Below are 25,345 nucleotides of genomic sequence, written 5' to 3' on the forward strand. Positions count from 1 at the left end.
TTGTCTTGATGTGATTCCTATGTCACTAAAATTAATGATGATCATTTTATTTTCTCGTAAGTTTCACTAGAAACTGCCAATGTTTGAGATTTGCTTTAAGCAACCTTTACATTTCCCAAAGGTGGCTACTTTGTACAGGTTTGCATGTAGTACAGAAATATTCTATATAGCCGTGCACTAGCTGCTACCTCCACTCAGTGCACATTTATTTTAATCGGAAAGTACATGAACAATTGCATGCATACAACTTTTATATCCATGGGTTTTACTAAGTGAAAAACATCCACCTCATTATAATCTATGTCTCATGGCTATGCTCTTTTGAATTTAGCTCAGTACGCATGTACTTATTCAGTCCTTGAAAGCAACATAAATGATTACATGAAAACAGCAAATTCACTCCTTTACTTTTTTTGCTTTTCAAGCTCCACCCACACTGAATCCGGAACTCAGGAATCGTTCTGTTAAACTGAACTCCACACTTAACTTGACATGCATTGTGAGAGGTGATCAGCCGCTACAAATTAACTGGACTAGGAATGGTGTGGATCTTGGTAACAGAAACAATAACACATACACTGTTGATCACATGACTTTTAACCACACGGGCTTGTATGGATGTATGGCCGAAAACAAGGCAGGAAAGACATATGCTCTATTTTGGATTGACGTAACAGGTAAGGTATCAAATTGTTAAAACCATCGTTTCCAATCAATAACTGAACCGGTTTAATGACACGTTTGGTTCAGTTGTTCAAAACTGGTGCACATTTCAATCAAGTGATGGCATCAATAGTTTTTCACATTTTTGCCTTCTGTTGGATATTTAACATTTTAAACTTGTAGCTATTGTGTTATACCAAGCAAGACTAACTTTAATTTTCTATAAAAATATTAAAAGCAACTATCCTCACAACTTTGAATAAAGGAACCTTTTCTCCCTACTTTGAGGGAATTGCTACCTTGAGGAATTAGAGAAGAGGATATCTTTTTTTATCAGTTAACAGTTTATTGTGACTTGTGAAAATGTGCTGGATTGATTTTGTTTCGAGTCCTTTTTGTTTTCAAGGAAATTCTGAAGAATCTGTTCCTTTTTTCACTCTTTATACTCTTAGGGTTAAGTTTAAGGGGAAGCTGTTTTTTTAGCAGTTGGCACAAGATAGTGCTCTGGAAATCAGATGTCTACTCTCTGAGGGTCAATATTATTTTTATAGAGGCTATATGTACCCTCTGAACTTTATAGTGCAAGGATGCACTGTTTTTGTTAAAACCCATAAGATCTAGGGTACATGTAAGTAATAAATAACTGTTGGTAGTATTACTTTCAGTCATGAAATAAATTTCTATATTAAACCAGGAGCCATAATCGGGGACAGAGACCGTAAGTCTTGGGATCCGCGCGCACCCATGATATGGGACAATTTTTCTATTTTTAGAACAAATTGCGTCATCCTGACGTCATATATCCGCAAGGATCCACGCACATGTCGGGGGTTCTCGCTTGGATGTTGTCACATTGCGTGATCAAATTGTGAAAGTTGCGAGATTTTCTTGCAGATTTTTCACAACGGTGGCAGGGAATAAGGCAAGGAATAAGATCCAGGGCTCTTATATGTAGTTTTATGTTCTGAGATAATGGAAAAGGTGAGTTTTTGAGGGTCGAAAACAAAACTTCGCGCTGTGAATGAATAATATCTGCTCGCGCTATTTGAACGTGTAAGCTTTTGCGTTTGTTCTGTAATGAAAAGTTATGAAAGAAAACTCTTTACTCTGGTATCGAGTTAATTTGAGAGTTTCCCAAACAACGCTTAATCATTACCAAAACCTGTTTTTGATAGTTTCTTATTGTTTTATGTTTGTTTGGCGAGTTTGCGAAAGTCTTTGAGTAGCTCATTTGCATAGTGCAGCGCGTGCACTTTCAAGTCTGAGTCGGTGTTTTCAATAATTTGACAACAAATCGTGACAAAGATTTCGTTCGTTGTTTTTTGTGCTGAGATGCTGCAACAATTTTCACCAATGCCAAAAGGCTATGAACATCATGTGTGTTTCTTTAACACAGTGACATTTTACACTGCGAAAATAAAATAGACAAGGAGTTTTCATAACTCAACCAACAAAATCGAAATCGTTGTTCGAGTTGATTAAAGAATTGCTTCATCGTAACTTTACCGGTTATTTCTGCTGTATTCACATATTTCAGCTAAGCTTTTAATATCAACCTTAAACATATTTAAAAACTAGAGATATTATCTGAGTTCGATGTATGTTACATGGAAGTGCGGAAGTCCAATTTGTAATGTTTTACTGACTGCACAAAACACATGCACATCGGCGGGCACTCTTATTCATCGACAACAGAAAATTTAATCAACAATGATTTAGATAAACATATACAGGCAAAAACTAACGATAGATAAATCCGACGTTTCGGCGACATCTTGGCGCCATTGTCAAGGGAAACTAATTAAATATGCGATTTCAAGAGTAACTAAGAGTTCAGAGTTTCTAATTTGCATAAGTTAGACAAAGACTTTAGCGCGAACTGAGTCTGATTGTACATTTAAACACGGTCGTAATTGTTTAATGAGTAACATCTCATTAATGAGACAATCAAACTTGTGGCATTTTTTTAACGCGCTAAAACAATTGCGAAGGTCATCCGGAATCCTGCCTGCGTGTCTATTATCATAGTGATTGCGTACTGACGAGGTCTTGCTTCTATGTCCATCAACGCGTACGAACAGATGGCCACGGGTGTAACCGACATAACCAGCATCGCACTGGTCATACTTGAAGTTATACACAACGCATTGTTGATCAATGAGCTGAGGCTTAGGTTCGCTTGTCGGGAACTCCTGGGCAATCTTGCGGCTCGTAAACACCGGTTGAACACTGGTCTGCAGCTTCACACTGAGATCTTTCAACTGTGTCTTCATGATACTAGCAGACTCCTGGTCTTTAAAGGATATGACAACCCGAGTAGTGTTTTCTGTCGTAGATCTGGACCGTAATGAGGGCTGGTCAGCGACCTTTAAATTTAGGAAGGTTTTGACAGTGGAGTCAACAAGGTGCTTGGGATATTTCAGTTTAGAGAAAACAGACTTCAGTCGTTCGCACTCCTCAGTGAAGTAGGACCATGACGAAGACAGGCAATGTGCGCGATCGAGCATAGTTGTCAATAGTCCGCGCTTGTACCTATTATCGACATGACTGTGGTAATGGAGAAGCAGACCACTGTTTGTTGGCTTCACAAATACTTTAGTTTCAATACGAGGCGCTCTGTTTAGGAGTTGAGTACCGAGAAAGGGAAGCATTCCATCATTTTCGACCTCCATAGTGAAGTTGATGGCGGGGTGAGCGTGGTTGAGGGTGTTAAGAAAGTCCCTAGCTGTAGACAAATCGGGCATCACAGTGAATGTGTCGTCAACATATCGACGATAGTAAGGTGGCAGCTTGCCCTCAACATCTAATTTCTCTTCAATAGACGACATGAATACATTGGCTAGCAAGGGCCCAAGGGGTGACCCCATCGCTACTCCGTCGATCTGTTCATACAGGGATCCATTAAATTGGAAAAGCTGCCCCTTGGTGGCCACACCCAAAAGATCAATAAGGTCTTGCTTTGAAATGTTCAAATCATACTCGGAATTAAACCAGTTGTTTCTAAAGGCTCTGTCTACGAGAATCGTAATGGTTTCATCCAAAGGTACATTCATGAACAAGGAGGACACATCATAGGACACCAGCAAGTCACCAGGTGTTATGTTGAGGTCTCGCGGTAGTTCGTTCACAAAATCGAAAATGTCCGTGACTGTGTACTGATTTAACGACAACGGTTTGAGCTTGTTGTCCAACCATTTCGCCAGAGCATAATTATACGTATTAGTCGCTGATAGGATTGGTCACATGGCTAATTTCTCCTTGTGTGTTTTCGGCAACCCGTACAGGTGTGCCAGTCTAGAACCGGTCGGACGAAGAGACTGGGCCACAGCGTGAGGGAGGATCCTTGTGATGATAGATTGTACAAGAGCCTCCTTTGCTAAAAGCGGATGATAGTGTTTGGGTGGTCTGCCTCGGGTTTTTGGTCGTTCAGAAGGAATGGGACGAAATTTGCTGGTGTCATTGACAGAAGCTTCGGATAGTAGATGTATATATTCCGACTTATCCATTACAACGACACCTGAGCCTTTGTCCGGTTTTGTTATGACGATATCATCACGGTGCTTTAGTTGTTTAATGGCTGTCAAAAGCTGTTTAGGAGGACTCGGACCTTTATGGTTGATGTAATTGAGAGCTATAGATTTTAATGTTGCGGCAGCCAGTTCCTTAGAGTTCTCACTGTTTAGATGCCGTTCCAAGTCCCAGTAGGCCTTCTCAAAGCTCGCCTTAATCTCGATGTTTGAGATACGCTGGGGTATGGCGAACTTTAAGCCTCGACAGAGAACCAATTTCTGAAAGAAACTGAGCTCATGCGAGGAGATGTTTGTGATATGCTCGTCGACATCGACTTCAGTGTTTAGTAACCAGTGTTTAGTAACCAAATTAGAAACTCTGAACTCTTAGTTACTCTTGAAATCGCATATTTAATTAGTTTCCCTTGACAATGGCGCCAAGTTGTCGCCGAAACGTCGGATTTATCTATCGTTAGTTTTTGCCTGTATATGTTTAACAGAAAATTTGTTGGAGTTTTTCACAAACAAGACTGAGTAGCGTCTACAGACATAAACTTATCGTCACTCGTTGGATCTTAATGAAACATCAAGCGTTGCTTACAATTTGGGCGAAACTCAAACTTGCAGTTATTTTTTTTACTTTTCAGTCGCGATAGACTCTGGCAAAATCCTTGCAAGCGTGTGGCAAGAGGAGGGTAACTTTGAAGTCCTGAGACGCTGCTGTATCCAAATATATCCAACTATTTTTTTTGCTGTTATGGAAAAGCTGTTAATCTTCAACATATATGAAACTCATTAGAGTAGGGTAATGTAGAGCTCTTGTAAAAGAAGCAGCGGAACATAACTTGGTCAGTGATATAAAGCAGAACGTAACTAAATTTGACACTGTCTTACTTCAATCAAACTGGAGGAGCTTACGACGAAAATACTGAAGTAAAATTCCAACAGACATGAACGTAGTGAGCTGTGGGCCAAAAGCATGCATCAAACATTTCGGGAATTTCAGACGCCATTTTCCTGCGCTACTCCGTAAAACTCCTCACAGCGTGTACGCACGTGCATGTGCCGCACATGGTGATGCAATTTGTTCTAAAAATAGAAAAATTGTCCCATATCATAGGGACAACCCCAATACTAGAAATAGCGCACGCTTATGGTCTCCGTCCCCGATTATGGCTCCTGATTAAACCTGGAAAATACGTAGTACAAAATGCTGAACCTAGGGTCAAGGCTACAAGCAAATATTTTGGGCTTACCCATATCGTGCAGCATTCTTATTCAGCTTGGAGGGGTCCTAAAGTGCCTGCGCTGATGTCAAAATATTTCTAACTTGAATGATGTTGAAGTTATCGTGGTCAAGCCTTTAGACTTTCTGTGAAAAGTAACGCGTGTTAATGATTTGTTCATGGTCCTTGATGCTTCTATGACAATCTTGTTTTCAAAGAAAGTTTTGTTCAAGTTGAGTTTCAATTTTTGTTCTGTGAGATTTTTGATTAATTAAAGTTGTTAATGCTAAAATTCTCCATTCTCACAAAAAGCATACTCAGGTCAAATATAGGATTGCATGATTTATTCTATTGTTTAATTGCCCTAGCTGAGACCATCAGTTTAAAAGAGTATACGTTTGGTAAAAAGTCTCTCCTCAGATTTATGTTTCTCCAAGAAACAAGTCTGTTCCTGAAGGCCACCCAGCAAACTTCAGCTGCAAAGCCACGGGTGTTCCCAAGCCAACTTTGTCCTGGAAATTTAATGATGATGAGGAACTCCCGTCAGGTGTCAATCAAAACAGTCTTGGTGAAGGATCATTTCTGGAGTTGCCTTACACTACAAAGCAAATGGAAGGCATCTACAAGTGTACAGCGCAAAATAAAGCTAACCCAACAACTTCTTCTGCTTATCTTCGTGTTTTTGGTATGGATAGAACAATACATAGTATACTATAATAAACATCACCACAATTATTAATACAACTTAAGCCGTTTCTGAGAGCTGCAAACATTAAGCCTGAAGAAAGTCCGGTTTTAAAGGGATTTGAAACCTTGACCTCCTAAGAGTTGTTTAGTACTCTCACCATAAAGACAACTGCATTTGTGAACTTTTGCCACCTTTGAACCTCACTTATGATCTCCAGCTTCCTGCTATCTTGAATTTGAATAATTATCTCTTGAATATGTTTAACTCGTATCTTGAGATGGGCTCAACTGTATATACATGTCAACATTTTTACCCATCTCCAGAGGCAAATATTTGTAACATTTGTATACCGTAAATCCTTGAATTAGTGCCCCCCCCCCCTCGAGTAAGCATCCCTTCGAATAAACGCCCCTCATATCAGCCAAACTTTGAAATAAGCATCCCCCCTCGAATAAGAACCCTCTTCAGCTCTGTCCATTTTTTGGACGAGTACCGAGCCAACAAAAGATATATAGTTTTCGTCATGTAGTATTAGATTTGTACATTGTTTCAGTTTGAGAACATGTTTAAAAGTGAACACGTTGAACACATTAAGTAGTAACGGTACCACAATTTTAACTTAAGGATGAATTTTTTATGTCGATAAACAGCTTATGTCGTTGTTTATGTGCAGGTGGTGTATTAAATAAAAGGATCATGTCTGGCCACGATTTGGGAAAAATTAAATAAGCGCCCCCTTGATTAAACACCCCCTCAAATAGGCACCCCCGTCTTCTCTTAAATTTGAAATAAGTGCCCCGGGCACTAATTTGAGGATGTACGGTATCCATAAACTGCTAATGGCCAGAAATTGTGCTGATTGGTGAATTTGAATCAACTTGCATGCTTAATTCTTTTTATGGCAAGTTTGGCACTTGCCATGTTGAGAAAAAGGCGAATTCTATCTCTTTTCTCAGTAAGTTTACATGTAGGAGAGATGAAGCTCAAACTTGGTGAAGGTAAATGGGGAATGGAAATAATAAAAACTCATGATAATAAATTCTCCAAAACGCCATGTGAACAAAATTAATACAAGCCCATGACTTATCAGAATTTGACTGTTTCTGTTAAACTTTGCTGATTGCTTGGTGGTGTTTGTCTTTAAAGAAAAACCCAGTGCTGAAGTAAGCCCAAGGCCTTATCCAAAACTCTCAGTAGGAGATGAGCTCAGATTAACTTGTCAAGTCAATGAAGCTACTGTGAAGATCATATGGAAGAAAGACGATGATACAGTAAGCCCAAGAGCACAGATTGATACACAATCAGATGGCAAATTGAGCAAACTCTTTATTGAGGGAGTTGTTGATGGTGATAGTGGTGAATATTCTTGTGAAGCACATAACAGACCAGGTATTGTGGCCTGCTCTTCTGTGAAGATCAATGTCAAGGGTAAGATGACTTTTCCATTTGTTTGGTAGAGGATAATTATCATTTTTATACTAATCAAATTGTTCTTGCATTTTGATTGGTTCTTACTTATGATCTTTTTGTTTCTTTGTAACATAAAACAAATAGATTCTATGTTGCTGTTCATTTGCTCAGCAATTAATCACAGAAGAGGAAAAAATGTAGTAAAAACATCAGTGAATCACTCACCTATTGGTAAAAGTGAAGAACAGTTCCCAAGAGATATTGTTGGGCGGCTGTCAACCGACTGTTGGCCAACAGACAACCAACAATTCTCGTTATATTTCGGGCCATAGTGTGAGCCAACTGTCGGCAACCTATCGGTAACCTGTCGGTGGGTCATAAACTGAAATGACCCTAAACATTTACTTATCTATTGCTTTTAAAACTACATAGAAAGGGGAAAAGTCAATTAATAAAGATACCTTGCTCAGCCTTTCCGATAGCTACTATGGCTTTTGCCCCGTGGACGTGTTTCTGAGGGCCAGTGGGTGTTTGGAATGGTAGAGCAAGATACTGGGAGAAGTCTAGTTTTTCGTATTACAGATCACCAACGAGAGACCTTGTTAACCAGACTAGTGCGCAATGAAGGTCAGAATGGCATAACCAAAGCCAAACTGCCAGGTTACCTTGACGAATTCAACTGGAGTAAACTCCATCAAGAGGCGAACCTGGGAGACAGATTCCATTACATGATGTTCAACTGGAAAAGTTTTGACTCTGTTTTTGGTCAATTTTTGGTCTACTTAACACTATCGGGAACATAGTGACATAGTGAGGATATTCATGACGTCATTTCCCACTTTTTCAGGGTTGTTTGCCCGAGCAGTGAGTTTGTCTATATAACAAGAACAAATTTACTTAGTGGCTTGAAGATATGCATTTTATTTTCTCCTGTTGAGAGCAATATTTTACGCACTTACTGTACTGTGCTTGTTTGTAAAATGTTTTTAACACTCAAAATAAAATTCATATATTCATGCCACCGTGTAATATCCTCTATTTATTACTAATCTTGTCCCTACAAATGGTAAAAAATGTTACAGGTAGTCTTTCATTGTCACTGTTGTAGCTTAACTTCTATGACCAGCTGCTGCTAAATTCGGCAGGGTGATGCTGGCAGTACTACTCTACAATACTGCAAATCTACAAGTCTACAATAATATTGTATAAACTCATAACTGCATATTTGTAAGCTACAGGCTATCTATTAAAGGCACAACACTTCAGAGTAACTTAGCAGTGTATGTGACAGATGGACTAAATTTAACTGCTTACAATTTGGGAATATGTGGAGGCTGCAATGGTGCATGGTGACCAAATTAGACACCCCGGTCCTCCAGGTTGGGTGTTGGGCATAGCGCTGACAAACCTACCCCATAAAAAGCTAATTGTTACAGAAACCTACACCAGAGACCATTAAGCTGTGACAGCAGAAACAACACAATCCAAGCAACTGGACCAATGACAAGTGTTGAATTGGCCAAACCCAGTTGAAAGCCAACATCTTAAGAGCAGAGCTTCTGTTTTCAAAAGAGAAGATCAGAGTTGGCTGCTGGAATGTATGCACCATGTATCAGACTAACAAGCTGGCTCAAGTCGTAATGGAGATGGACAGGTACAGAATAAACATCATTGGGATAAGGTGAAGGAAGATGGACAGGACCAGGGATGATAAAAGAAAGAAGGATCTGGGCACAAGGTGATATGCTCGGTATGAAAGGACAACCAACATGCAGAAGGGGTGGCGATCACCATGTCAGACAAAGCAGCAAAGGCATTGACAGAGTGGTAGCCATTTAGGGAAAGACTTGTCATGGCTATATTTAACTCCAGGTACACCAAACTCACTATCATGACATGCTCGCACCCAAAAAAGATGCTGAGGAAGAGAAGAAAGATGTTTTCTATGATGAGCTACAGCAAGTCAATCAAGAGGTACAGTCACATGATGTGCTTTTCGTAATTGAGGATTTCAACACTCATGTTGAGAATGACAGTAAACGCCATGATAAGATTATGGGGAAAAATGGGTGTGGTAACGTCAACAGCAACAGATGCAGATGTGTGTGAGAAGAATATAATTTGGCCATTTGAGGAAGTCTATTGCAGCACAAAGAGATTAGCAAGATGGCTTGGTCATCACCAGATGGCAAGACGCACACCCAGATAGATCACATTATCATTAGCAGCAAATGGAAGAACTCGCTTTCAGACAAGGAGGTACAAAGAGGAGTAGATGTCTGGAGTGACCACCGGTTGCTGATGGCAACACGGACCATCGCCCTGCACAAAACTAAGCTCCAGAGACCAAGACAGCCTCTAAGCTTGAACTCAGAAACTACCTCCAAGCCCTCAAGGAAGAAGTGGTGGAACCTGACCTCTGCACTTTTCACTATTGGACAGTGAGAGAAGCAGGAGAGAAGTTCCTTTGATTCAGAAGGAAGAAAGAAGACTGGATTCAGGAAGGAACATGGGACAAGATGTCAGAAAGAAAGGGGATGAAGGGGAAGATAGATTCTACAAGGTCAGAGAGAGTGAAAGATTGCTACAGAAAGAAATACCAAGACCTGGACTATGAGGTGAAGAAGATGGCCAAGAGGGACAAGAAGGACTACATTGAAAATCTGGCTGAGAAAGCAGAAGTGGTTACAGCATGGCAAGCACTGAATATGCTTTATACCATCGTGAAGATACTCAGAGTTGGATATAACAGTGGAAACATGCTTGTGAAGGATGAAACAGCAGAGTTTTGTCTCGAGTAGAAGACAATCTAAAGAGATGGCATGAGCCTGTCCATGGTATCTAACCCTAATCCTAACCTCAATCGTGCTAAACCTAAAAACACAGCCCCAACATCCGAACATGCTCAAGACATGGACATAAACACTGAGCTGCAGTCAATCCAGGAAATCAAGGCCATCAGAGAGATGAAGAATGACAAAGCACCTGGATCATGGAGTAGTCGACATCACCACTGAACTACTAAACACAGTAGAATTTCTAATGCCCACCATCCTGCTGAAGATTTTCCACGAAAATTGATTTCCAAGAATATGCCTGAAGACTCTAAGACTGCCTTGATGGTGAAGCTGGTGAAAAAGGGAGACCTATCTAATTGTAACACCTGGAGGGGTATAACACTCTTGAGTCCTACAAGCAAAGAAGAATGAAAAAGAACATGCAAAGGGAATTCTTGCAGTGACCACATCTTAATGCTCAGGCAGATCTTGGAACAAGTATGAAAATGGACAGCACATAACAAAGAAACAAAAAAAGAGTGTTAATGACATCTATGCCAACTTCATAGACTTTGAAAAAGCGTTTGACAGTATTCACAGAGAAATGCTATAGCACATCCTACGACACAAGTTGGCACAGACTTCGCTCATCGAAACAGGTGTCAATCAAGGATGCATACTCTCCTTATTCCTATGAAGCAAAAGATGACAGGGGCGTTTGATGGACTTTCTCAGACATGCTCGATGACCATTATGAAGATGACATTTTCCTCTTAGCCTACCACCACAGCGACATGGGGGCCATGGCCATGGAGCTATCATCCACAGCTGCTATGCTTGAGCTCGGGTGGGTTGGTTGGTGTGTGCGTGTGATGATGCCTGGGACATCCAGAGGCCTCCACATTTGCTCACATTTAGGGTGTTCCTGGGTTAGCGCTAATCAGCTTTTGAACAACCAAGGTGAGATTGAGAGTGACACTGTGATTGTCTTAACCAAGAACTCAATGCAATGACCCTGGTCAGGGCTTGAACCTGGACTGCTTGGGTCCAAGTCCAGTGTGCCAACGTTAGGCCACTGTTCCTCACACCTGACCTCCACGGAGGTCTGTTGGTATCCCTAATTAACACCTTAGGAACAAATTCATCCACACATGATAGAAACAAGTCATACCAGCAAGCAGTACTGGCGTCAATGTCGTTGTCAACAAATACAGTGTCCAAAGGGAGGTACCGCAGCGCTGACTTTAAGCCAGACAGGTCAGCTTTCTTTAGGTTGTAAACGGACCGACGCGATTTCTTTAAGCAGGTAACCTTGGTAAACAAGGAAAAGTTAACCATAAAATGATCAGAGCTGAGGTCCTCGTGAACGCTAACATCGATTATTTCAAAATTTTTTATCGTGATTATCTTATTTTTTAATGAGTTTAGAGTAATCTTTATCTAGCTGTACAATCATACAATGATACACTAAGGCGGCTTATATTAAGGAATTTTGTATTCTGTTTTAAGCTGTCCTCAAATTCATTGGATTGACTTGTTCAATGTAGTGTAATTTAGAATTTGTATTAAAGATTAAAGGTTAAAGATTAAAGATAAACAACACTAAATTAGAAAACTACCAAACGGAAGTTTTGTATAGTCATGCTAAATGTTCCCTACCCAGGTTCTATTGCCAAGCTGGCTCTGGAGTGGTATTATATTGTGGGACCTGTGCTTGGTTGCATTGTCATATTTACTGTTGGCTGGTACATCTGCAAACGTCGAAGGGCAGGTGAAAAGATTTTGCTCAAACTTTGAGCAATAGGTGCAAAAAATATTTACTAAAAATCCACTCACAACACGGTAACTTTTTGAATACTATTTAAAACATCTCACTGTAATTCATTTTTGTAAGTGACTCCACAATTAAATCCCCAAGCATTCTCTAGAAAGTTAATGTCAAACCTCGTAAGAAGGCTTAACACATGAGTTATTGTGTTTTCAACTAATGCAAAACGTCAGTTCTCATTGAAATATGGATCACTTCGAGTTCAATTTTCTCTTGCGGGGTCAGCTTAAGAGCTTAAGTCTCAATAAGTTCTTCTTACCTTTAATCAAAGTATTACCATGCTATGAGGATTTTTTGGTAACTTTATTTTTGCCATTATTGCTCGAATTTTCTGGGGAAATCATCTTAAAAGTGTTTATCTTAGTCCTCCGTTTTGCTGTGCTAGTCTTGCTAAAAGATTTTGTTTTAAAGAAGAAATAATCCACTTTGGCTCTCTTCTCTACCAATAAGTCACAGATTCATCAGAAATTTAGTTTCAGTGCCATGTAAAACACCTTCAGTTGAACTGCTCAGCCCAAGACATCAATTGTTGTCACCTACACTGTAATTTAGCTACACCAACTAGTGAATGCCGGATTTTAGAACATGTATTTGATAATAGACCATAAAATTATTCGTATTCTCTGTATTGGACTGGAACTATAGCTTGAAACTGAGGCTAACGCTGGGAATCTTTTTAAATCCAAATGACATCTATCTCTTTTCAATGATATTCCCCTGCATTGCAAGCTAGTTCCAGTCCAGTCTACTGAGAATACGAATATGGTCTATTGCTATTTAAGAAATCACTCTAAAGTCCAATACAGCAATTTTTATAGAATTTTTAACACACCTCCGGTCTGGCACATATTACACCTGACATTATTTTTTTGTTTGTGTCTTCTGCACATGTGTAACTTTTGTTATCTTTCGTTGGGAATGTACATTTACAGCTATGGCAAAACTGTAAGTCGAGAATTTTTGTTATAATTTTTTTTAACTGTAGGTGGTTACATAACATTTTACATCACTGAGTTTAAACATCCACCGATAACCCCGAGAAAGCTTGGTAAATACATATAGGAGATTTATTAAATGACAGAAAATGTTCAGAAAAAGTGCCACTATCATTGACTGGAAAAACGTTGCAAACTTCAAGTTTGCAATTCTGATTGGGCACCAACCAGGCATATACTCTCACCTCAGCTGTTGAACGAAACAGAAGGGAGAGTTGAAAGAAAAAGAAAAGGAATGTTTTAGGTGAAAGCAAGTTCTTTAAAAATCATAAGCCACAAACTTACCAGAAAAGCTTAAAGGGTTATCATGGGGAAGCATTTGCGGCAATGTCCAGTCCAGTACCAAGGACATTAGACTGGTAATAATAGAACAATCTGATTGATTAAATTTAGTTATTGGCTCTCTGAAGTAGCCTAGTCATGTAGTAATAGATCGTTTTCACTGTCACGCAATGAAAAAATAAATCGAAAACCATCCAATGGACAAAGCTATGAAATTGTGATGTTATAGAAGATAACTAAACTAGACACCTCTCCAAGTTTTAGGCCTGTGCGTTTCCCCAAACTTCAGATATTCGTCGAAATGTTTTGCAGATATTTACAGAGCCCAGTATGAAAACGCCATGTTGGTGGACCTCTGTGGTACACCAATATGGCGGCCGAAAAATAGTGTAAACATCTGGAACTTACTTTGGCTATCTAGGCGACTGATTATCAGTACTGATCAAACAAGCATTTACATAAGCACTTTTCCTAATGCTCTAACTTCTAAAAAGGCTCAAAATCATGGGATAAGTATATATTTTTCGACAAACTCGATCATAACCTTGTACATGTGTCACGCACCTCCATAACCCTGAAATTCAAAATGCTCTGGTTTCCAAACGAAGCACGCTATTGAGCTGTAAAATTGTAAACAGATATAAATATACCTTCTCTTATGCCTGATGAGGATAAAAACTTTGTTGGCTCTTTAGTTTTGGATTTTAGAAAGTGATGACGTCACTTGAAAACCATCTATACAAGGTATATTAGTGCCCTGAAACTTTCAAAGGGGTGTTATCATAAGAAATGCATGGGCAAGTTTTGATCTGAGGTTGAAATCAGTCAAACACTTATCAAAATTATCTCTCCCTCCTGCTGACAATTTACATTGTAGTTTCTTTTTGGTGTTCAAATGGGCACATTTTATGTATGAGTGAAGGTACTTATTCATAAACCTAGAGGACTGTATTGGTCAAAAATGGAGCAAGATCCTCGTGAATTGTCTTTGAGCATGAGCATTCACGTATGGGCATGTTTTGAAGTACAGGATTTCAACCCTGCAGGCATACAATATTGGGAAATGTGGCATGAACTTTCTCTGTCTGATCTCCCACTGAAGTCAAGAGGGGTGGGAGGGAAGGAATGAATTATGGACAATAATAACCTTTGTGACTGGGTTTCTTGAAGGAGGATCTGTCTGTAATTGAATAATTAATCTCTTTAATTTTTTTGGTGATGGATGTACACACGGTGTGTTGCTTTGCTTTATTCTGTTGTTGCCCAGTCATAAAGTTCAGTAAGTCCAGATATGCAATTTTGATCAAGGCTTATTTTCAGATTCTTTGGCTGAGGGAAGACATACAGTAAGCAAGACCTCTGCATGAACTACACTTTTGAGGAATGCATGTCTTTAGAATACAAACTGATTAAAGAGGCTTTTGGATTATAAATATGATAACAACAGATAAGAGGTGCCCTTTAATTTTTGTAGAATGTTCCTCTTCAACAAAAAGATAGTTTTATAGATTTGTTAGGTTTGTCACATTGTGTTTGAATGTATCACAAAATCACTGACTTATATATAATTAGTTGCAATATTTTTTTTTATTAGTTAGCCCTGCACTGTCATGGTTTTAATAGTGTTGACTCAAATTGTTTAGTCCGGATCAAGAGCAAGCAGTTGAGATGCAGTTGCTAAACGTTGAAGTGGATGAATGGGAGATTGCAGTTGACCGTATAATACTTCAAGAGGTCATTGGCAGGGGGGCATTTGGAGCAGTCTGGAGAGCACTTTTGAGTGAATCAGATGGAAAACCTGGAAATCGGACAGTTGCTGCAAAATCCTTTACACGTAAGATCATGTACAGATGTACTGTAGGAGTAGCAAGACAAACCGAGATGTGTGCTATTGCTATACTAAATACTTGATTGTATTAAATTTATATCTACATTGGTGTAGATATAGTAAATTGAAGTAAAAATAATAGTTATGCATTGTTTATGTTTGCTTTTTTGCAACTTGAAGAATATACAGATACATACTTTACATTATCTGTTATGTACTAGGTCATTAAATAGGCAGCTAATACATGTAGTTGATGTCGACCTACCAAAGAAAGAGTAATTACACAATTTTGCGAAAGCTTACTTTCTCTATTCATTCTCATTCCATGTTAATGCCGTTCTCTCAGTAGTATAGTATATAGCTACTACGAATAGTTTATTTGTACCTTATTATGTTGTGGTGTTACACTGTAGCCACTTCTGGCGAAGATGGGAGGAAGTCTCTGATGAGAGAAATTGAGCTGGGAAAGCTTCTTGGAGGAAACCATCAGGCAAACATTGTCCAGTTTATTGGCTGTGTTACCACCCAAGGTAAAACGTTGCAATTATTGTGCTTGGTAAATGAATTATGGAAATTATTCCTTGTTTGGCTGCCTTCTTGCATGTCTGAGAGCTCTATTTGATACGTTATGCCTAGGATAAAATGTCTCCATAGGTCTAAGTAGAGTGAAGGATGTGACCTGTGGAAATACAAATGAAATGAGGTTGTGGTCATGGCAGTTGTTGTCACAATTTAAGCAATTGTAAGTTAAGCCTTACAAAGGGCTTTTGGGCTTCATCAGGATTGGGACCTGTAGCCTGCATTGCTGCTGCAATGCAATGTGAAATTAGCTCTATCTGATTTGTTTTTTCATTCTGTTGTTCATATATCAACCTTAAAACCCCAGAGGTGGCACCACTGCATTTGGTCGGGGGTACACGGTCCCTATTTTTCCTAAGAAGAGGTTTTTGGGGTTTACGTGTCCAGCTTTGGCGCATGTGGGACATTACTTAATGTATCGTTTATCCACTTAGTTGTAAGCTTACATTCACAATTAAAACATATCTTGGGCCTGGCTGACCAACGCACCCATGCCTCAACCTTTGAGTGTGTTTGGTTGTGTAGTGAAGGCACAATTAAAATGTGATCATAGTTATTGTAATTTAAGCAGAAGACTTCTTAACCTGTAAAAGGAAATGAAACTTTGTCAACATTGACATTGCATGTCCAACATTGTCAAACAAGACACAACAAGTGCTCAACAACACAGCAGACCTGGACCACACATTCCTGTGTCCTGTATAGTAATTGTTAGGCAAGCACATTTATCAAATTTCACAGTAATATAGAGCACCTCAAAAGTGAGTTGACTGTACATACTATTCTTGAACATGCTCTCATGCTCTTATTTCATCCAATCATGGTCATGGAGTACTTGGTGCGCGGTGACTTGCTGGGTTATCTGAGGAAAAGCCGTGGAATCCATGATAAGTATCATCTTGGACAGGGAAGTGTTTCAGAACTGCAAATATATGACCTAGTGTTGTTTTCCAAACAAATTGCTGCTGGCATGGTGTTTCTTGGATCCCGAGGGGTAAGTAACCATTTTAAAAAAATAGGATTGCAACAAAATTCTACAAGCTAACACATTAACACTCACGAAAAAATTCATACTCGTCCTGTATTTTATTACAAACTCTAAATCTCCAGGTGGTAGTATGTTGGTGTTAAGTCATTTTTTAAGCATATTTTCATTGAATAGGTTTTCTTCTTTACATAGTGTTAGGTCTGTGCTTGAGCCTATTGACTTCATCAGGCCAGGGCTTATCTCTGTTTTCAGTAGCATGAAGGGACTATGAATATTTCCACTCTCCCCGCCCCCTTCTAGATGGTATGCTAGTCCATCGCAGGGTCACCCCCAGCATTAAATTTGCTGCTACCCATTTTATGGACCTGGGTGAGGGAGGCAATGTGAGAGTAAAGTGCGTTGCCCAAATGCACTCCTGAATGTTCCCAGTTCGGGCTCGATTCCTGACTGTTTGATCTGGAGTCCAATGCAGATACCCGCTCTTGATGATATGTACTTTGGGAGTGGAAATACTACTTTGTTATTACTCGTGCATTGTAAGGCCTAGTGTTGTGAAGCGCCTGCAATCAATTTTTAACGAAAAATTGTAGCTTTTGGAATTTGTTTAGAGTTTGAATCCTCTTCTATCCTTGGATTGCAATATAGCACTGACTTATTTGCAATGGTCAAAATGGAAGGCCCCTGGTTTCAAAAAACTAGGAAAGGGTGTTGGCTTCTAGTCAAATTTATGTTTTTCCTTCCACAATTACACCTAAGTGATACTTTTTGAAAAGTGTTAACATATTCAAAATGTAAAATAATGACTTTTTGTAGATAATCCATCGAGACCTGGCAGCTCGTAATGTTCTTCTTGATGACAACTTTGTTTGCAAAGTTACCGACTTTGGTCTGGCTTATCAAAATTTCAAGTATGGCCATGGCAATGCTAAAAAGGTATCTCACTTTACAATTTTACACACCCAAGACAAAATTAACACACCAATACTGGCCGCAAGGGAATCACTCAGGGTGGCTCAAAACTGTTTCCAAGGTTTTTCGGCGTTTTCTTTATTGAATCAATACTATCACTCTTTTTACTTGACAGTATAATTTTGACATCAACCAAAGTCTCAATCATTATTAAACAAGTTATTAATAGTTCATGTAAGTTATATTTCTTTTCCTGATGCAAAAGTTGACCATAGCAATACTACAGGCCATTCAAAACATGCTCAAATTTAGCTTCAAGTACTCACAATTCGTTTTGCCAAGTTTAAAGAAAGTGTTTCAGGGTCTTTAGATCCACCTTGAGTTTTTAAATGTTGATTTAGCTAAACAAAATTCAAATGAAACATTCCAGTGTCAACTTACAAGCTTTACACTGTTTGTATTTACAGGGCTGTATACCAATCAAATGGACGGCACCCGAAATTCTCTCAGGAAGTTTTGCCGAGCTCACAACCCAGAGTGATGTGTATGTACAATACAAATTCTTTTGGTTGTGCCTCAGTTAAGGCTCTGTTAAACAAAGCCATTTTTCTTGACAACAACAACAACAACAACAACTATTTATTTGTACTCACAACTTATAAAATAATTACAATAAACATTAAATTAGTATAGAGTACTGCCTGCCCAAAATAACCATGAGGGCTAAAAAGAATGGGCAGACATTAAGTTACATAGATTATTTATACAGTTATCGGTCGGTAACACACTTACACACACACACACACACACACACACATACACACACACATAAAGATACAAACGAAATGGAAACTTACAGCGGAACAGAATATATCCTTATGAATTAATTAAAATAATTGTAATATTTAATATGAATCAATAAAGTGTATTTTTAGTTTCTTTATTTGAAAATCAAGTAATTTTTTTGTCAGACTCATCAAGAGAATTCCAAATTTTAGGTCCCTGATATCTAATGTAACTTAATTAACTTGAAGTTTGGTTACGCCGTTGCAAAACAAGTTGCACAAGACATTGCTTAGTTTTACATTTACTGAATATATTGAACAATGTGGTAAATACTAGAACTTGATTCTACTTTGTCCAAGGGTTTTTGCGACAAAAACTTTAAGAGACATGTTCATTTCAGGGAATTATACACTAAGCAATTTTTCATGCAACTTGTATCGTAACAAGAATTAGCAGTCAGACAAGTTGTGCAAAGAATTGCCTAATGTAGCAGTGTCATTAATCTCATTGTTTTTGTCAAAAGGAAAGTTAAAACAAGCAGCTACTTTCAGAAATACTGCTTTTTTTTGCTGGTCATTGTTGCAACACATTCTGGCTGGATTCTCAAGGATTTGACAGACATACTAGATGAGATAGTCAACTACCAATACAATAAGCGTTAAAGCTAATTATTATTCAGTTGTAAAAGACTCATGGCCAAATTTCAAATTGGTCGAATAGGCATTTCATCATGTGGTTTGCTATGAATGCAATAAATTTGGCAGAATTTGGAAAGAGTAGGAGAGAAGAAAACCATAATTTTGTCATAATTTTGCATTTTGTTCTTCGATCTGTAGAATTCTAGTATACTCTCTCACCTGATCTTTAATGATCTTTAAAGCAGTAATTATCTTTCTATTGCATTCCTTGTAGCTTTTCCTTGAAAATAGTACATTAGTTTAACCCAACTGTGATTTATTTTACTAATTTACAGGTGGTCTTATGGAATTGTCTTGTATGAGATCTTCACCATCGGTAAGTTTCAACATTTCATGAGTAATGACAGCAATGAAAAACAAAACAAAACAGAACAAAAACTAAAATCATGCAGTGTCAAACTAGCCAGCAGATCACAGCACACTTACATACATGTACTTAAATACGATTATTATTATTATTATTATTTTTATTATTATTATTAGTATTAGTATTATTATTATTATTATTATTATTATTATCAGTAATAGTAATCGGACCGAGTGGAGTACAATTCGTATAGGAAATCGATCTGTTCGAGAATTGTACACGTGAACAGATCGGACTTTTTAGTAATTTCCAAAAGTGGCTGCCGCAGCCACGAGTGGAAATTACACAAAAGTCCAATCTGTTCACAAGTACAATTCTCCCTTATTGTTTCGAGAAAAAAGATCGATTTCCTTTTAATAATACGGCAACCGTAAATGCAAGCTTCCATCTGACGTCTTTTCGTTATAGAGGGTTGCTAAAATGAAACCACGCTGTGATTAAATATTTTAGTTTTGCAACTTTGTTTTCTCAACACTCTTCGCCAAAGTTCTCCGTAAAATAATTTCTTTCTTTCGCAAACGAGCCACAAAGACAAGCATGTCCCAAGTTTGCATTATGAAGATGAATTCTTTTTCGTCATTGGCCTTTAGTCGCTACGGAGTCACGTGAGAAAAAAAAACCCAGAAGATCAGTTGCGTGCGATCCTTCGGGAAGGTCGGACGTTTGTTGTTTCGCTCGCTCAGTGTTGAGCAAACACTGAGAAAATTGCAGCATGACTGCCGAAAATATGAATGGAAGGGACCCCCTTTCACCGGCAGAAGAAGAAAATCTACTTTTTGAAGAAAACGAGTCAGCGAATTCTTCGCACCAGGGCACAGACATAGTGGTTGCTGACGTATTGTCAGCCATGACCCAAATGAGTTCCACCATGCTGTCCATGGAAAACGCAATGAAACGGTTAGCTGGTGCGCCAGAAGACCATGCTACGCCACCGAAAAGGGGAAAAAAACCTCCTGCAACTAGTGCAATGAGCAATAGCGGAGATTCAGACCCTGAGAAGTCAGATTCCGAGGAACTCAATTTCCCGCCCGATGGCGACCCGCCAAAACTGGGCAGCTCTGTCACAGAGGACGCATTGCTCAATGAAATTGCTCAAGACTTTGAGTCGGACAAGCAAACTGACCCGAAAGTCGCGCAGAAATTTTCGGATATCGTCAATAAGCGATGAGGTTTTAAGTTGGAGGAAGCCAAATTAAAAGAAAAATTGGCGAAATACAATCGACCCGATAATTGTGAGAAATTAACTGTGCCAAAGGTCAACCCCAAGATATGGAGTAAGCTGAAGCACGTGACCGGAGCGCGGATTTAGGTCTTGCAAACATGCAGAAAGTACTTGTCAAAGTCGGTAGTGCAGTCGCCAAATCGACTGACACACTGCTGGCTATCCGTGCAGATCATGAGAAGACTTCAGCGTCGGCTCTCACTGAGAAATTGGGGAAATAAGTCACGTATAACGCGGACGCTCCCGCATTGTTAGGCCATGTAAACATTGAGCTGACTTACCGTCGACGCGACGCTATCAAACTAAACTTAAATAACGATATTCCTTGTTGTGTGGCTCTCAAGTACCCATCACGGGCTTGTTATTTGGCGATGAGCTGCATTCTCAACTTAACAATATCAAAGCAACTAACAAAATTGGCCATACTACTACTGCAAAGTCATCTTACCGAAACCATAGCGATGGCTGGAAGGGCAAATCTTCTCACTCCAGTGGAAAGCCTTTTTTAGGGAAGAGGGGCCGGTCTTACCGGCCACACAACAACAATTCCTACAAGCCACGGGAAACCGAGAAGAAATCCAGCCAGTGAAATGCTCTGATATCCCGACAGACAAGGTAAATATGTTACAGTTTCTTGAGCACAAAGTTCACTGCTTTAAAGCAGGGGGCTGAGAGAATATTATAATCAGTGGCAGGCCTTAACCTCAGACCCTGAGATATTGCAAATGATATCAGGCCAGCCAATTGAATTTACTAGGACTCCATATCAAAGAGTAGTCCCTGGAGAGAAGAAAACCCTTGATTTGGATGAACAGCATGTCATTGATACAGAAATAGATAAACTACTTGCTAAAGGTGTTATTACCCCAAGTAGTCACGAAGAAGGGGAATATATCTCTCCTATTTTCACTAGAGCCAAAAAGGATGGCTCTTTCAGAGTTATTTTAAATCTCAAGTGCTTAAACACCCATGTGCAATATCACCATTTTAAAATGGACTCACGTTATACTGTTATACAAATGGTAAAACCTTGATGCTTTATGGCTTCCATAGACTTGAAGGACGCTTATTATTCTGTGCCTATCGGCACTGCAGACCAAAAATACCTACTTTCAGTGGCGAGGAAAAGTGTATAAATATGTTTGTTTTCCAAATGGATTAGCATTTTGCCCCAGGAAGTTTACTAAATTATTAAAGCCAGTATATTCACAAAGCAGCTGGGGCACCTTTCAGCAAGTCATAATTATTGGTGACTCATATCTCCAGGGTGATGACTGTGATGAATGTGAAAAAAATGTTAGGGATACTGTCAAATTATTTGATTCTCTTGGGTTTACTGTCCAACCTGAAAAATCATCCTTTGTTCCACAACATCGAATCATCTTCATGGGTTTTATTATAGACTCAATTACAATGACAACCTCCGAGAAGATCGAGAAGATCGAGAAGATCATTCATACCTGTCAAGGCCTGTTGGAGTGTCCACACCCCACAGTAAGAGAGGTGACATCCACCCTTGGGTTGCTCATATCAAATTTTCCAGCAGCAAAGCTAGGGCCCTTGCATTTGAGGTCACTGGACATAGACAAAACTGAGGCCTTGTGCCTAAACAAGGGTAACTTTGATGCATTTATGCAACTGTCTGAGTTGTCTCGCAGTGATTTGCAGTGGTGGATAAACTCAGCAAGGTCACTGCATAACCCTATAAGCCTTCCCCAGCCAGAGGTCACTTTATACACAGATGCAAGTATAGAAGGCTGGGGAGGAGTACTCAATAATGTAAAGATTGGGGGGCATTGGACTCCTGAAGAGGCTTCTAATCACATTAATTATCTTGAAATGCTTGCAGTGTTGTTTTCTCTCAAGGCATTTCATAAAGAGTTATCAAGGAGTTATCAAGGAATCGATAATACGACTGCTGTGTCAGATTTAGGTAAAATGGGCACAAGCCATTTCAAAAAGAGAAATGATTTAACCCGTACGCTCTGGGAATGGTGCCTTGACAATAATATGTGGTTAACCATAAGTCATATCCCAGGAAAAGAGAATACTCTAGCTGATGCAGAGTCCAGGAAATCCAGAAAAGAAACTGAATGGACCTTAGACAGAGGAATTTTCCACGAGGCTGTCAAGAAAATTCATCTTGAGCCTCAGATTGACCTATTTGCCTCTAGGCTTAATTACCAGTTAAGGCCATTTGTTGCCTACCAACCAGATCCTGAAGCAATGGCTATTAATGCCTTTTCAATTTCTTGGAAACTTTATGTTTTTTATGCTTTTCCTCCTTTTAGTATCATCCCAAAAGTGTTACAGAAAATCCAAGCAGAGGAGGCCACAGGACTGTTGGTTGTGCCATGCTGGCCGACTCAGCCATGGTGGCCATTGGTAATGAGACTGCTGGTGCAGGAACCCCTTGTGCTTCCCAAAAAGAAACACACCTTATTTCTACCTCGACGGCCAGACTTAGTGCATCCACTGCACCAGAAGCTCGCACTTCTGATATGCCACTTGTCCGGAAATCACTTGAAGGCAGAGACCTTTCGGAATCGGCTACCTCACTCATCCTGCAGTCCTGGAGAAAGGGCACCAAACAACAATATAAACCATTCATCACTAAATGGGAACAGTACTGTAGTCAAAGGAAGATTAATCCTTTTTCAGCAACTATAGAACATGGGATTAATTTCCTGGCAGAACTTTACCAAACAGGGATTGGATATAGTGCCCTCAGTACAGCACGGTGTGCTTTATCTCCTGTTTGTTTTACATCAGAGCATTACACTTTTGGACAGCATCCCTTAGTCTGTCGTTTCATCAAGGGAATTTTCGAATGCAGACCCTCTCTACCAAGGTACCAAGAAACTTGGGATGTGACGGTGGTATTAGACTATCTAGCTAAACTTGGCCCTCCTGAGAAACTTAGTTTGAAGAACTTGACTTTGAAAGTGGTTATGTTGATGGCATTGCTTTCGGGACAGCGTCGCCAGACTCTGAACACATTATCAATTGATTGTATGCAAATAAGTTCTGATAAGTGTGTGTTTTTCATTAACTCATTGTTGAAAACTTCGAGACCTGGTGAACATTTAGCTTGTATTGAGTTTCTGGCCTATGCACCAGATGTAAGTCTTTGTATTGTAAAGCAGCCTTTTATTAGTTACTCTAAGCCTCACAAAGCTGTTTCCCCTGATACAGTAAGCAGATGGATTAAGACTACACTGGTTGATGCTGGAATTGACACTTCAAAGTACAGTGCACACAGCACTAGATCAGCATCTACATCTGCAGTAAAAGGGAACAGCATTTCTATCGCCACAATTATGAAAAGTGCTGGGTGGTCCCAGGAGTCCACATTTACAAAGTTTTACGACAAACCAGTGGAACCTCGAGAGAATTTCCGGGCTGAGCTCCTTAAAGCTGTATGTGGTGACAACTAAGATAGTTTCTTACAGTTGCATGTTTGATGGCTAAGAGAGCATGTTATTAAAGCAGATTCATATTGATATAAATCATTGCTGTCTCATTCGAGTTCGCACTCACACTGCTTTAAAATCTCACGTGACTCCGTAGCGACCAATGACCAATGACGAAACAGAATACCTAAATCAAATGAGGCTTACCTGTTAGGTGAAGTTTGATTGGGATTCTGTGAGTCATTGGTCGGGAACGAAGGAGTCATGCGCTTTCTCACATGACTCCTTCGCTCCCGACCAATTACTCACAGAATCCCAATCAAACTTCACCTTACAGGTAAGCCTCGTTTAATTTAGGTATTTTATTGGCTTGAGAGCTCTCAAAACTCTGAACGCGTGAGCGACTTTTTGATAAATGACCTACAGGAAAGGAAGTGCGTGTCGAAACGGTAAAAGCGTTATTTTACGGACAAAACTCGCATGAAAACGTATTTTTGGTGTTTTTACTTACCGCTGCTTGTTCATAAGAAGCTTTTTGTTTGTCTGAGACGGAAAACGTGGAAGTTTTGTCCGACTCCATTGCTCAAATGTGACCGATACAATTAAAATTTAATTGTTCAGCTATCGATACCATTTGGGATAGCTTGGTCCGCTTCCAACCAATCAGAAGCGAGTATTTACGGTAGCAGTATTATTAAGGGAGTAACCGCGTGAGTAATTTGAAAATCAGACGAGCGTGAAGCGCAAAGCCGATTTGAAATTACGAGCACGATTACTCCCTAAATTGTTCAACATAAGGTCCAATTACTAATTAATCGTATCTATAACAAATTTCGGGAGAAAAAATGTCTTTTGAGAACTTCGTTTGAGCGAAAACCTCTGTAGCGCTTTTCATAAGCTTTGAAAACTGTAGAAAACAGTGCAAAGGAAGCTATTAAAGCGTATTTAAACATTTTTTTATCATTTACTCTTTGACTTGATAATGACGTTAGCAAAACGTCGAAACGTCGTCAACAAACTTTTAATATGCTTTTACGAAATGTTTTATCGCAATTTTTTATCGCTCAATTATCATTAATATCATTATTACATTGATGGATAGATTGATCTAATACGAAAGAGTTTTTTTCTTTAAATCAACTTGTAACAAAGTTACAACACACCTGTATTCCTTAAC

At 39.3% G+C, this 25,345-nt stretch overlaps 3 protein-coding genes across 3 annotated transcripts in view; 2 read left to right on the plus strand and 1 right to left on the minus strand.

Annotated features, from left to right (window-relative positions):
- The window catches only part of LOC145503351 (fibroblast growth factor receptor 1-like), a 42,386-nt gene that overhangs the window by 11,743 nt on the left and 5,298 nt on the right, over nt 1-25,345 (plus strand). Inside the window, exons 6-16 of the mRNA XM_081482821.1 lie at nt 426-677; nt 5,808-6,083; nt 7,233-7,514; nt 11,937-12,044; nt 13,034-13,046; nt 15,022-15,212; nt 15,620-15,736; nt 16,595-16,779; nt 17,587-17,706; nt 18,150-18,226; nt 19,442-19,482. Of these exons, the coding sequence (XP_081338947.1) occupies nt 426-677; nt 5,808-6,083; nt 7,233-7,514; nt 11,937-12,044; nt 13,034-13,046; nt 15,022-15,212; nt 15,620-15,736; nt 16,595-16,779; nt 17,587-17,706; nt 18,150-18,226; nt 19,442-19,482 (1,662 nt within the window). The remainder of the gene's footprint in view (nt 1-425; nt 678-5,807; nt 6,084-7,232; nt 7,515-11,936; nt 12,045-13,033; nt 13,047-15,021; nt 15,213-15,619; nt 15,737-16,594; nt 16,780-17,586; nt 17,707-18,149; nt 18,227-19,441; nt 19,483-25,345) is intronic.
- On the minus strand, nt 2,337-4,518 carry LOC145503240 (uncharacterized). The gene has a single exon (XM_081482732.1). It carries the CDS (start codon nt 3,714-3,716, stop codon nt 2,520-2,522), a length of 1,197 nt encoding a protein of 398 aa, XP_081338858.1. The 5' UTR covers nt 3,717-4,518; the 3' UTR covers nt 2,337-2,519.
- On the plus strand, nt 20,854-25,341 carry LOC145503352 (uncharacterized). Its single transcript, XM_081482822.1, has 3 exons — nt 20,854-20,862; nt 21,215-21,370; nt 23,047-25,341. Exons 1-3 carry the CDS (start codon nt 20,854-20,856, stop codon nt 24,190-24,192), a joined length of 1,311 nt encoding a protein of 436 aa, XP_081338948.1. The 3' UTR covers nt 24,193-25,341.

Source organism: Orbicella franksi, chromosome 11 (assembly GCF_964199315.1).
Source record: "Orbicella franksi chromosome 11, jaOrbFran1.1, whole genome shotgun sequence".
In the NCBI taxonomy this organism is placed as follows: domain Eukaryota; kingdom Metazoa; phylum Cnidaria; class Anthozoa; order Scleractinia; family Merulinidae; genus Orbicella; species Orbicella franksi.

Coding starts and splice junctions, on each gene's coding strand:
- LOC145503240 (XM_081482732.1), bottom strand. CDS start 3,716: ATGAATGTACCTTTGGATGAAACCATTACGATTCTCGTAGACAGAGCC.
- LOC145503352 (XM_081482822.1), top strand. Junction 21,371..23,046: donor CTGATATCCCGACAGACAAG/GTAAATATGTTA, acceptor TCCTCCTTTTAG/TATCATCCCAAAAGTGTTAC.